General features: G+C 46.3%; 1 protein-coding gene and 1 non-coding gene across 7 annotated transcripts in view; both read right to left on the bottom strand.

Moving 5' to 3' along the window:
• LOC6591374 (afadin) overlaps nt 1-13,401 on the bottom strand; it is a 61,151-nt gene that overhangs the window by 17,293 nt on the left and 30,457 nt on the right. For 5 of the 6 annotated variants that reach the window (XM_026984663.1, XM_026984664.1, XM_002017203.2 and 2 more), the window contains exon 7: nt 1,198-1,550. In XM_026984663.1, coding sequence (XP_026840464.1) covers nt 1,198-1,550 — 353 coding nt within the window. Of the gene's footprint in view, nt 1-1,197; nt 1,551-1,624; nt 1,673-13,401 lie in introns of those variants that run through there. The other variant, XM_026984665.1, reaches the window with a different exon arrangement.
• On the bottom strand, nt 12,145-12,273 carry LOC6591375. Its single transcript, XR_047940.2, has one exon. It is a non-coding gene; the product is annotated as a U4atac minor spliceosomal RNA (small nuclear RNA).

Here is a 13,401-nt window from a genome sequence, read left to right as displayed (position 1 = left end):
GGGTGTGGGGGATGTCTATGCCACATACTCGTACATCCATATAAGAGATGTGAGTGTGGAGGGGAGCGGGGTAATTTTATGGCTTTTTCTGGTCAAAACTTAAAGCTGATAATGAACTTGAAAGTGGAAATGAATCAACGAATCAGCGAGTCAATGGGGGCTGTGGATTGAATGGGTTTTTGCTTGGCTTTGGGGGAACTTCAGCGTATCAGGTTACAAGCTCTACAAAGAAGAGTCGATTGGGTTATTCAGACGTTGAACTAGGTTTCCTTCTTGACTATTCCGATGGCTCTCCAGTGTAGAGGTACCTAATCAAAAGTCTGGAGTCGCGGCATTCGTGCCTCGACACTAGGATATCCCAGTTATCAGTTTCTATATTTCGTAGCTTGATCTGTGTATTCCTAGCCTTAAAGTGGGCCCTAGAAAGCGTTTGGCACTAACATTAAGAATGTTCAAAAGCTTAAAGCCAGGTGTTCAAAGAGTCTAGCGACAGGTCGTGCATTCTGGATGAGCCGATCGCCACATATTGCCTCAATCCAGTAAATAAAATGCTTTAGTACAGCCTTGCCTCTGTATGCCGAATAAAACTACATCCAATGGTAGTAAAACCTCCAAAAATCCTCCCTTTCTTATCCCACTGTTCTTTCTTTTTTGATACAAATAAAAAGATCTATTCAATTTCCATAGGATTTGGGAACTTAAAGAAGTCTGGCTTCCAATACGATATACACCCCTAGGAAAACCCTCTTAAAGCAAACCCTTCTTTCGTCTCATCTAACTGCCAGTTCTTCCAGTTCATTCCACAGTCGAAAGTGCTTAAGCCTCGGCGATTACTAGACCCTTTTCCGTGCCGAAAATCACCACAAACTCCAAGGAAAATGTCGCACCAGGGAAAAAGGGATTGCTTTGGCGAGTACACACACATTTTCCGAATTTTCAAGCAGTTTAAACTTTAAGCGGGTCAAGGTCATGTGGGGGCGGGGAGCGTCGCCTGCTGACTGGCAATAAATTTCATCAGTAAAATTAAGCATACGCCCCGACGTGCCCCGTGCTGCGACGTGCCAGAATTTCAACTAATTAAAGCGAATTATTCGCAATTAGTTAATGGAAGACACATAATGGAGGAGCAGGAGGAGAAGGAGGAGCAGGAGGACGAGCGGGGGGCATGCTTGGGGGGGGCAAAAGGTCACCACTTACATGCAAAATCGTCGGCTGACTGATGTGGTGGCCATTCACGAAGGTCAGGGCGTCCGTGTGCAGCGGGGTCACCGTGCAGACGCCCTCATGCAGCGAGATGAGGCAGTGCCTCGGCTGGATGGAGGGTCCGAAGAGCTGCAGGCAGTTGGTGTTCGCGGAGCCCACCTCCACGGGATCGCTGCCCAGCTTGATGCGCCGCCCGCCATCGCCGCTGTGAGTCACCTCCACCAGGACGGGTCCCTCCCGATCCCCGGACATGTGCGAGGCTCCGTTGGCGGCGCCCAGCGGTTTTTTCTTACGCCTTCGCGGCTGCGAGTCCGCCGGTCGCCGTCGCACATGGAACATGATGGAACCTGCAACAAAAAGAGCCACAAATATGCGATTAGAAATGCAATAGAATATCATATTTTTGGGATTATTTCAGTACTCGTTGTGAGATTCATCTCCTGCTTTAATCCTGAAATATATTCGAAATAAATAAATGGAGAAAAAACTGCTGCCACACGCTTTTTCCAGCAGCCTTTTGTCTTTTGTGTCTCGCTGTGAAGTGCAGTTTAGGCGAAAATGAAAATCTCTGCCCCACAAACGGGTGGATGGATGGGTGGATGAATGGATGGGTGGCTGATTGGCATTACAGTGGCGGTACCAGATATTGAGCAAAGCGAAATGCATATCCAATGGCAGAAATGATACAAGGTGGTCCGCTAACTCTCTTTCGGGTCTTATTTTCCGCTCAGCACAACTGAGAGCGCTTTGTCGATGGCATGTTCGAAGGCAGAAAAATAAGACTCGGAAAGAGAGTGGTCCACCTGGTATAATTTCGTCATGCTCTTGCCTATCTTGCTATCTCGTTCTTTATTTCAAGGTCTTGATGAAATTATACAAGGTGATCCGCTCCAGAAACATGCTCCCTTTTCGGGTCTTACTTAGGTCAGTACGAGAGCAAACTTCGTTCTTCTCTCTCTAATCAAGGCACTCTTCTTTTTTGTTGAGCGTAAAATAAGACCCGTAATAGAGTTGGCGGACCGTCTTGTATAATTTCATCATGGCACGAGTTACTAGTCCTCTCTTGTTCGCTCTCTCTGGCTCGTGCTAGCTTGCTCTCTCTCTCTCTCTCTCGACTAAGTCCGGTTATTACGTTCCTACAGTCATGGCAAAAATAGTGAGCTTTGTTTCAGCAAACTGTCTATTTTCAGTCATTTCAAAGTGATCTTAATTTTCCTTAATCATTGACTTATCCACACACACATACATATGTATTTTTAATAAAATATTTACCAATTCCAATCAATTTTCTACAAAATTAAAGACGTTCTCTCAAGACTTTTCCTGGACTTATTATTTTTTGCTTCTCCTGAATTTTTTTCCTCTTTTAAAGCTAAAGATGTCCAGGGAACACATACGGGTATTTTTTCTAAAGAAGCTTTGTGTGGCGCTATTTCCCATTCTGTTTATTTTATTTTGTATTTTCCTGCACATCTTCTGGGGACCCAAGAACGGCTCCACATGCACAATCAATAGCACACAATACCCCTCTGTAAGTAAGCCGGCACCGAGGCACCGTGCACACTATTACCAGCCGCCAGTGTAAAGCCCCGTGTGTCTGCCACCCTCTCCCTTGCACCGCCTCTTCCATCTGTTATCTCTCTCTGGCAATCTCATCGCATCGCTTGGCATCGCTTGGCATCGCTTCCCATCATCATCCCAGTCCTCCCTTTGCCCCATCCCCCCCCCCCCCCCCATCGCATCGCATCGCCTCTCAAAGTGGAGACAAAGAGCAAAATAGGAATTCCGAAAATGAAATCAAATTCTGGCTGCATCATCAATTTCAAATTCGATATAAGATGGTGGGGGAGGGGGAGGGGTAGGGGAGAGGGAAGAGGGGACTGACACACTGAATGATACAATTATCTGACAGACAGTCAGTCTGTTGACTGAATGACTGACTGACTGCCTGACAGTTCAGTGGCACAACATTCGGATTTTCGCTAGTTTTTCGATATCAAAATTTGTATATAAAATGTGCAAATAAATATGACACACCCCTGCCAGTGCCCGGTGCTTCCCTCCGCCCCTAGATAAATATATATTTTGTGGATTTGTACAGTGCGTTTAAAAGCTATAGGGATGGATATGAGAAGCAGTCCCAGTGGAATCACAATCAGGCATTCATAACACTCACAATCCTAGAATACGATTCATATGCCAGAGAGATGCAACCTCCAGTATTCATGGGTGTAAGAACGACTGAAACCTTTCAATTCCTTGCATCTTACACTGCCGAAACGCACTGTACAGCCTCCCCTCCGAACAGAGCTGCCACTTTGCCACCTCTGTGGCGGCTGTGCATTGTACAGAATGCTTAACGAAGCATACAAAATGTGTATGCAGCACTCGCTCCTCCCTCCAGCCGACTCCTCCATGCAGCAGTTGCAACATCAGCAGCAGCAGCAGCAAATCTGTACACTCCAAGACCTCCAAAGTTGGCATCTGCCAAATGCTTTTGGGCATTTCCTCGAACAAGCTAAATAAGCCATGACATGGGCGTGCCACTGCGGGTGTGGGGGGGGTGGTAGCCTCTGGGGAAATCTAGCAAGGCTTTCAATTTCCCCAGAAACTTCAAAACTTGACAACAAATCGGGTTTCCATTGTACAAAATAGAATAATACCTTTTTTGCGAGACCTAAGAAACCACATTTCTAGGCTGCGAGCCTTGCACACATGGCCGACAGTGTACCGAGAGAACTTTCGGGAAAGCCGGCAAAAAGCAAACAGAAAACAGAACAAAAAGTAGCCAAACAAGTTATAAGGGAAAAGGCAATAAATAGGGAAAAATGTAGGGGGAAAACGTAGGAAAAACGTAGGAAAAACTCAACATCAAAATCAGTCAAAAGTAGCAGCCAGCGAGCAAAGCCAACAAAGTGCCAGAAAACTAACAAAAAGCCAACCGAAAAACGGGCTTATCAAAAGAAGCCCGAGAACACAGTGCGTATACTTGATGGATGTTGGATGTTAGATGTTTTCTGTTCGGTGTGGGGGAGGGGGAGGGGGGTACGAACGAGTGGGATGTTTACATGAATAATCCCCTTGTTTGTTGCACGAAACTTGCGGCAGGCAGCAGCTAAAGTGGCAAAGTTGATCACGGATCAATCTAGGGGATTTTTTGCCACTAATGGGTCCAGGGATGGCTTCATTTCTGCTTAAAATTATACGATGGAAAGCAGATTCCTGGCTTGGAGGTGGAAATTCCTTGAAAAGGGTAATCCTTCTTGTAAAATTCCTAGAATTTTCCCCTCATTTAAAGCTTGTAACCTTTTTAGTTTGGTTTTTCCACGCCTGACCTTTACTTCCGGGGGAAACCTACGTTGCTTTCTAATAATTTGCACTCCCTTCACTAGTCGCCCCTCCCTCTTCTGGGGCTCTATAATCGAGGAGTCCACCTGAATGTCAATTTATGGCCATAACATGACCGGCATTCAATTGTAAATCAATCAAGGAATGGACAACTTTGACAGAGTGCTCGACGGAGCAATTGGAGTGCCCCTCATTTGCAATGCAGGAGCCACACAGAGGACTCCTGTGGCCCGGCTACGTGGCTCTCAAATTCAAGTAAACATTTTGTGTCCTTGGCAGCTGACATTTGGCGAGTGGCCAGTGGCGCGTAGGAGGATGGAGGACGTGGGGGGGGACATTGATAGAGTGCACAGCCAAACAGAAGGCAAGAAGAAAAATCGTTTTAATTGTTCCAACTTGGTCAAGAGCTCCAACCAAAGACACAACCAAAGACAAAGGTGTCACCATTCCAAGGGTATATTCAAGGGAAGGTAGGGCTTGTACTCTCTCTTTTTGGCCACTCTCACTTTTTCCCTCCTGTTTCTGCAGCTTCTGCCTTACGGACTTTGTTTCCTTCTCTGGCATCTGGCATCTGCCTTACCCTCCATCGAATATATCCTGGCATCACCCATCAGCAGCCCTCGACAGGGCTGTTGTTGTTGCTGTTGACACAAGAAAACGAACAAATTGCAAAAGGCATCAAACGAGAGAGAGAGGGAGAGAGAGAGAGGCACAAAAAAGAGAGGGGTAGAGAGGTGGCCCATTGCATGGGCGGCTCTGAAGAGGGGAGGCCATGAACGGGCCATGAAATTGATTCGGCCAACAACCACAACACCAGCAACGTGCCCGAGGAGGATCATGTGTGTCTGTCTGTGTGATGGAGCCCCCCCCCTCTGGGCTCTTGTCTATGCTGCCTGCCCGCCTGTGGGGCCCATTGTATGGACACGTGCATAAGTGCGAATAAATTGGCAACAGAGAAAAGCCAGAGAAAGAGAGAGCAAAACATAACCAAAAACAAGCAAAGGATAAGCCGATATTGGTAATACGGGCTAAAGGATACCCTTTAAACGGAAAGAGTGCTACCAACAGGAAGGCCTCTACTTGTCTTCCATCCTGAATGATTCTGGCTTTAATAAGGGCCACCGATCTGGCTGTTTTTCGGTGCCACATCTGAGTGGAGGCTACAGCTCTTTCTAGTACTCCCTTTTTTCCCCTTAGAGACATCAAATCCCCCCCTCCACCGCATTTACAGGGTATCCAAGAAAACAATGCAGCCATCAGCGAGAAAATTGCATAACGAGTTGAGTGACTCCGAGGGAGAGTCCAGGTGGAGGTGCAGGGCCGGCAGCCGTCAGGGCTTTGCCACACAGAGTCATGTGGCCAGGGATCCTGCGGACAGTCCTAGGGGGGTGGGGGGTGTGTGCATTGGACACATTAATTTTTATTAGCGCTGCTTGTGCTCTAATAACCAGAGCCATTTGTGGGGAGGCACCCAAAGAGTGGGGTGTGGCGGGTTGAACCTCATTTCCAAAGGCATAAATCAGAAAAAGGTCCCCCGTTCTCATACTCTAACCAAAGCGAAAGGTCAGGGCAGGGTTTGGGGAGGAGATTCGGATCTGGGCAGGGACAAAGCAAAGGTTAGGGAAGGTTAAGATCACAGCTCTGTCGCTGTTAACCTTCAAGAGCCCGTCCCGAATACGTTTTGTATTCCAGACGTCCATCCGCGCCCGCGTCTGCGTCTTCCAATCTATATGCTAATGCCTCTCGAGTCTCTCGACAGACTGCCGCCTCCTCCTCCTGCGGCATAGGGTGCCAAAAGAGAGCGCATTCAATGTGGAGCCCATCATCCATCCATCCGGAGAGTGTAATTTCATTATCCTGCTTTTAATTACTGCCTGGCCTTGGTCCTGGCTTTGGTCCTGGCTCTGGTCCTGGCCCTGGTCCTGGCCCTGGTCCTGGCTCTGGTCCTGGCTTTGGTCCTGGCTCTGGTCCTGGCCCTGGCGCCGGCGGAGGAAACTTTGGGGAGTGATATCCACTCCACGAATTTAATTAAAATTAATTTGTACGAAAAACAAACAAGGCGCAAGAATAAAAAGCGAATCGGAAACTTTAGAAAAGTGCGCTGTGCAAAAAACTAATGTTCGAGAGGCGCCTAATTGACTGAGATTGATTTTGGAGCAGGCGGTGCCAGGACCCAGGCCCGTGCCAGGACCCGTGATTGTGCTCTCAAATTAGCCAAATTAGTCGTAAAAACGTGGCTTGGCTTCGCTTTGACTTGCGAGGAAAACCAAAGGACCCCGCCCCCACTCCAGCCACCCGCCCACTCCCCCCCTCCAACCACAGAAGCCGCACACTCTGGCAACGCACAGACTCCTTTTCCTTTTCCGTGTCGCTGTGGAGCGCAAATTAAAACAATGAAAATTTAATGAGCCAAGTTTTCCCTTTTCACCCACACACACTAGAAGTTTTCCTAGCTTTCTCTCCGCTTGACCCCAAGGACTGCTGCAAAAGTTTAATCCTCGTGGAAGCCCGAGCAAACATTACACTAAATCACATTAAAGTATACCCACTATATGCCATATATATATATATATATATATGCTGTCCATTTTGTGATAAATATAATTGCGGCAAGTCCTTGCCTTCATTAAGGACTCTGCTTAACTTTCAGCCTTGAAGGAAATTCAATTTAGTTTTCGCTTTCGTTTATTGGACCGATTGAAAATTCAATCAATTGTGCAACTCGACCACAAAATTAATTGAATGCAAGGGGGTTTGGGGGCGGAATATATTGACATTATTCCGCTATTTAATTCCAAAGTGGGACCTGCTTTAAGATGTTTCAGGGGATGGGCTCTGAGGGGAGGCATTTCTTAGAACTTTCTCCCTCTCGCAGCGTAGCTTAGCAGCCAACTAAAGAGGACTTTGACCAACGTTTCATCTTCTATTCTCAGGGATACATTATTCTCAGTCTTCTTAAACAATTTTCTAAGCATTCCTTTCCTTGGAAAAACATGGACAAACCTCTCCTCAAACCTCTCTCTTTTTTTGACAGATTTAAGCCCTCATCGGCTCATTCTTTTATCCAAAATCCACAAGCGTATAAATCGAATTAACCAGCGACTGCTCCACTCCGGGCTCCACTCCTTGTCCACAGCTGCTGGACAGCAGTACGGATTGTAGCCCGGTTAGCCACCATTCAACCAAGTCAAGTGCTGCTGCTGCCGGGCGCCCCAGGCGGCTGGCCATCAACATTTTTGCTAGACAATTTGGCAACAGGAACAATAAAAATATAATTGCCGCACTCAACTCGAGATGGAGAGGCCGGCCGGGCTAGAACCGAAACCAGAGCAAAATAAAATCCCACAAAAAACAAAAGCAACAACAGCAACAAGGATGAAATCACATCGAAAAGAAAAGTGGAGCTGGAGGTGGAGCTGAAGGAAAGCGTTGAGCGGCGAAGCATGATTGGATTTTCTTTTGTGAGTGAGCGGGTGAGGGAGAGAGGGAGGGAGGGAGAGAGTGGGTGACTGTGCTTTCCCTCTGTCTCCTGGCTTCGTTGATCGAATGCCCTTCTTGTTTAAAACGGGTATTCCAGGAAGCACTTTCCAAATTTACTAAACATGGATTTTATTCAAGAAAACTCTCTGTCTTCCTCTCCCTCTTACAGAGTAGCTTAGCACTCAAGTGCTAGAAGGGAAAGTCTACTAATTTGTCTGTTAATCGCAGTGTTTTATTAACTACCGACTGCATTGTCTTTGCATCTTTTCTCTTTGGATGTCCGTTATTCGCGTGCTTTGCCTTTGCCCACGGCGGTGGGACACCTCGTCTATGGAGGAGTCTATGCTCACAGCGGATCCTAGTAGCAAATCGATGAGAGTGGACGTCGAATGTGGTCCTGGTTATCGGGGAATCCCTTAATTCTGTCCTAGATAATATTTAGCATAGAGAAAAGGCGTTGCCAGGCTTGATTTTATTTCAAAGTTGAGTCGAAGGACCTCTGTAGACCTTTGGAAACAATAATTACTGGAATTTACTACAAATCTACTTCCATAGAGTCATTTCTGTCTCTTTCACCGAGTAGCCCCCCAGTAAGGGCTGCTATTAATCGAAATCAAACGAAATTGATTAATGAATGCCTTGCCCCATAAAAGGGGGATATTTTCCGAAAAATCAATGGAATTGTTAGGCCTCTTTAAATACTTTTACGGAACTGCATTCAAATCGAAAACTGGAATGGCGACTAATTTTTGATGATTTTTCGAGGTCCTGTCATGTGCACGCCCATTGATGACGCCCGGACAAAGGCAGGACACTGTGTCCGAGCCAGGCATGTCCTTGCCCATGTCCCAACCATTCGAATGCCACACAGACACACATACAGCCACGAACAACAACAAAAAATATATATATATGTACCATTTAGCTTTTGTAAATAACTCCTGAAATATATCGATTTTTTGTCTGTTTGTTTTGGACGGGCTCGGGGCTCGGGGCTCCGTGGCAGTGGGGACAGCGGAGATCCCCCTCAAACGGGGAGGAGGGGATATTTCTAAAAAATTACATTTTTTATACGACTTTTTGTTGGGGAATTAATGGCCCATCATCGCTGCTGGCTGACGTGGCAGCTCCTTCTCTACTCGGCAACCGCAATCTGCCGCATTATGGGGCAAGAGGTGAGAGCCAGTAACGTGTGAAAATTCAATTTACGCTCCGGGAATGCGGCAGCAAAGTTCGCGGATAAATTGAAATCCCAGCAGATGCCAGAGACAACGTAAAAACTGAAATTAAATGGCGAAAAATGAACTCGAATCAATGGCGCGGGTGACAAAAAGGACAAAACGGTTCAAGGAAAGGCGATAACTGGCTATCCATGGGGTGGGGGGGGTGGAAAGTTCACTTCTGGGAGAGCGGTAAAAACTTTTCGACACTTTCTGCCACCACAAACGCGACGCGGGGCAAAGGGGGAGGAGGGGTGTATTAAAGATACATTTTTTGGTTAATAATTTGTTAACGAACTAAGAGACAAACAAACCGTATGGACCGGGGGCACGCGGAGAGGGTGCTTTTGGCGGGTGCGGGGGGCGACAGGGCGCCGGTTGCCCACAACAATGCGTTGACAGCGCGCGAGGATAACTGAGGAGCGCACAACGGAGCGTATGAGCAATAAGCGGCAAAGGCAGCGCCAAAGGCAGCGCCAGAGCCAGCGCCAGGGTCCTTCGCCGACTAGCTGTCTCTTCGACTGAGACTGGCACTGAGAATGAGTGCGTGAATGAATGAATGAATGAATAGCACACAAAAAAAGAACGCAATGAATATCACGAGAGGGCCAAACATTCGACTAGGGGATACCATGGCACTGAAACAGGCACTAAAGGAAAAGAGATATGTACAGAGACAGCTGTTAAGTCCATTAAGGGAACTTCTAGGCCAGGCTTTGGCTCTAAGACCCTTTGGTTTTTTGTGGATGGGTGGCAGAATACACCCCAAGACTCGCCTCAGTGTCCCCAATGAGCTCTTTTCCCTGAATAAAGACCCGGCTCAAGTCTGCTCTTCAATCTTCGGGCATACCCTTCTGCCCTGCGAGTACAGGGTATGGACAAACCAGCAGAATGCCACCATACAGACCGCTCTGCACATAAAGCAAGCAGAGTAAATTATGACTGTGTGTGTGTGTGGGTGTGTGTGGGTGTGTGTGTGGGTGTGCCTGGGTGTGTATGGGTGTGACTGGGTGTGTATGGGTGTGTCTGGGTGTGTGGGTGAATGGGTGTATGAAACAACATTTAGTTTACAATGTTTTCAATGGGAAGCACACCCATACAGCCCAGCCAAACACTACCCAAACGCTGGTATTGGTGTGTGTGTGTGTGTGTGTGTGCTGGTATTGGTGTGTGCTTAAGTGCGTTTGCTTTTGGCCCTTTTGCATGACACACAACTTTTGCTGCCAGAGAGCGAGCGAGAGAGAGAGCGAGCGAGAGAGAGGACATTCCCCGAAAAAAGAGGAAGGAACGACGGCCAGCGCGACCCTTTGTATACGCTGCCGAGAAGCCCCAAAGTGGGGGGGCCAAGGAAGGGTTACATTTGTGTTTTGGGTTTGGGTTTGGTTTCGGTTTCATTTCGGTTTTGGCGTGCGATAAGCTTCGCTTCGAATGGCTGGCAGCTTAAAAGCTTTGGGGGGTGGAGAGTGGGGGTGGGGGGCATGGGGGGGCGATTCGAGTGCACTGAATCGCGGAAAATGTAAATTGCAAATTGCAAATGTAATTTAATTTAATTTCAAAAGGCATCTTCTGCATGCAACACAAGGACCAAAAGGATGTGGCACCCATTTGTTGTACAAGTGCCGTTAAGTGGGATTTACCGTAATTCTGTGCATGGAGGGGGGGTTGCTGAAAAGCGAAGGCTTATCGATAAATGTAGAACGGGTACTAAAAAAAAAACCATCGAAAAATAAGAAGGACATTATTGATGTTTTTGGCCAAAAAAAATATTTGTTATCGATAAAAATCGATAGTTTTCTGTCGATAAACTTTGGTCAAATAATCGATACGATTTTTTAGTCATAAACCATTTAGATCTAGAAAATTTTGTAGCAATTTTTTTAAGTTAAAGTTGAATTGAACTCGAATCGATAACAGTGCTGCTTAAAAATCGATAAAAAACTTTTACTAAAAAAAAACATCGAAAAATACGTTAGAATTCGAATTCTAATTGATGTTTTTGGTCAAGATAATATTTGTTATCGATAAAAATCGATCAATTTTATGTTATTATATTATGTTCAATCGATTACTTTTAATCGACATCACAGTTAGGAAGTTTCTATATCTAGACAATATATTATTTATTTATTTTTGATTATTGTGTGATTGTATAATAATCGCTAACAGTGCTGACTAATAATCGATAACCAACTAATGTTAATCAAAAGTGTTGAACATTTATTCAAATTGCAAAATGTATATCTCTAAAAATCAGAATAAATGTTAAAATACAAAATTTATCTTCCAAAATAAAAAATCGACTTATCGCTATCGTATAGCTGATCGATACGTATCGAATTACGCATACAAAATGGCTTTAATGAGCCCTTAGCTGGTAAACCACAAATGCCTGTCAATCACAAATCCACTCCATCATCCCATTCCATTCCATTTCCCCGTTTCAGCTCTTAGTTCTGGTCTGTTTGGATCCGGCTCTCGTCTTATTGAGGCAATCAATATGCCCGACCTACCCCCCTGCCAGAGGAAAAAACAAAAGGAAGAGACAAAGGATATGTGTATCTGTATCTGTGTGTGTGTGAGGGGGAAAGAGCACATAAAAACATGAGATATACTTGAGGCTACTTTTCGGCTAACGAGCATCGCACAGTCAACGTCTTTATTGTTGGCCAACTTGCATTTTCTTTCCCCCACCGAGTTTCTGGGGGGAGAAGGAAGGAAGCAGGCCAGGATGTGTGTGCTTTCTACGAAGGAGGGGGGATGGATAGCCATCAAACTAAATGCGCACCATTCCCAAGGATATTCAAGATGAATCTCTCTCCAAGGAGTACTCTCCTAGTAGTTCCTCGGTCTCAAATGTATTCCGTATGCGGCTCCCTATAAAGTAAGGGAGCCTTTGGCCAAAAATTCCGAACACCAGCCACAGTGAGTGGCCTGGCAGACGGGAATAAATGTAATTGGTGTCAGCAGCAATGCCCTCACTAGACGTTCATTGGACATTTCTGCTCCCCAAGACAAGGAAGTGCCGACTGCCGGGCGTCGCGCGGCTCCTCATGGGCTTGCGGCGCGTACCAGTTGGGAATTACAAGTGCTCGAAGCTGGCACAAATCATTGCCGATCCTCAGCGATCGGCCGGGGGGGTTGGGCGCGAGCTTTGCGAATCCCAAAAACCTGTTTGGGATTGCTGCAACCCCTGAAGTACCCTCTAAGGCCCTGATGGATAGCAGAAGCCAAGAGTCCAGAGCCCGGAGCCACATTTAAATTAATATCCTTGCAATTTCCGTTCGGGCATCGTTTTAGGGATCCTAATCCGTCTCGACTCATAAATAAATAGGCAATTTCCTAGCCTCGAGCGGCATTCGAGATAGCGAGAAACTAATGTAATTCAATTCCGGCTAGAAATACGGAGGACGGAATACGGAATGTATTCATCAAATGCCTCTCTCCTTCGGCCACTCTGCTGCCCTCTCCAGTCTGCTGTATGTTGCATGTTGTGTGTGACATGTGTCTCTGTCGTTTGCCTTTGTCTCTGGCCTCCCTCTCTCAGGGAAATGGCTTACATTTCGGCCAGCAATTTCGTTTAGTCATCTTTTGGGACCATCTTCCTGACTAACTGACAACTTGTGTGTGTCGTCTGGCGGGGCAAGTGGGGCCTGGGGGGGGGGGGGGGGGGGCAGGGCCTCATCATGTAAATGATGATGATTACTGGAGGGGTGTCGGGTGCCTCCTCCCCTCCTCGATGACTGCTGATGATTGATTCTGTTGATGCGGATTTGGTTTTGGTTTTGGATTTTGATTTGTGAAGGCAAAGAAATCTAGGCAGGATATTTTGATAGACCAACACAAGGATAGTATTTCGATGTGGAATTGAATTTCCCTCCACACATAAATATCAGGATACAATTCGTAATATTCTTTGAATATTAAGCCCTAGGATGCATTATTCAAACTTTGAGACTCTACAATTTGTTGAACTTTTAAGCCACGTTCTTTTTGCTTTTCACAGCGCCATTTTCCACTCAAAGTCCGCCGGAAAATACTCTGCCACGAGGACAGCAATGAAACAAAAACAAAAACAAAAAGCGAATAAGCGTACAAAATTGTTAACCCAATTTCGTGTGACGCTTTTGGCCGGGTCTAAGCGCCATCTGGG

Source organism: Drosophila persimilis, unplaced genomic scaffold, assembly GCF_003286085.1.
Source record: "Drosophila persimilis strain 14011-0111.01,24,50 unplaced genomic scaffold, DperRS2 tig00000000-arrow-pilon, whole genome shotgun sequence".
Lineage (NCBI taxonomy): Eukaryota > Metazoa > Arthropoda > Insecta > Diptera > Drosophilidae > Drosophila > Drosophila persimilis.
The sequence above is the reverse complement of the archived record's forward strand: the minus strand, read 5'-3'. Positions and strand labels throughout refer to the sequence as shown.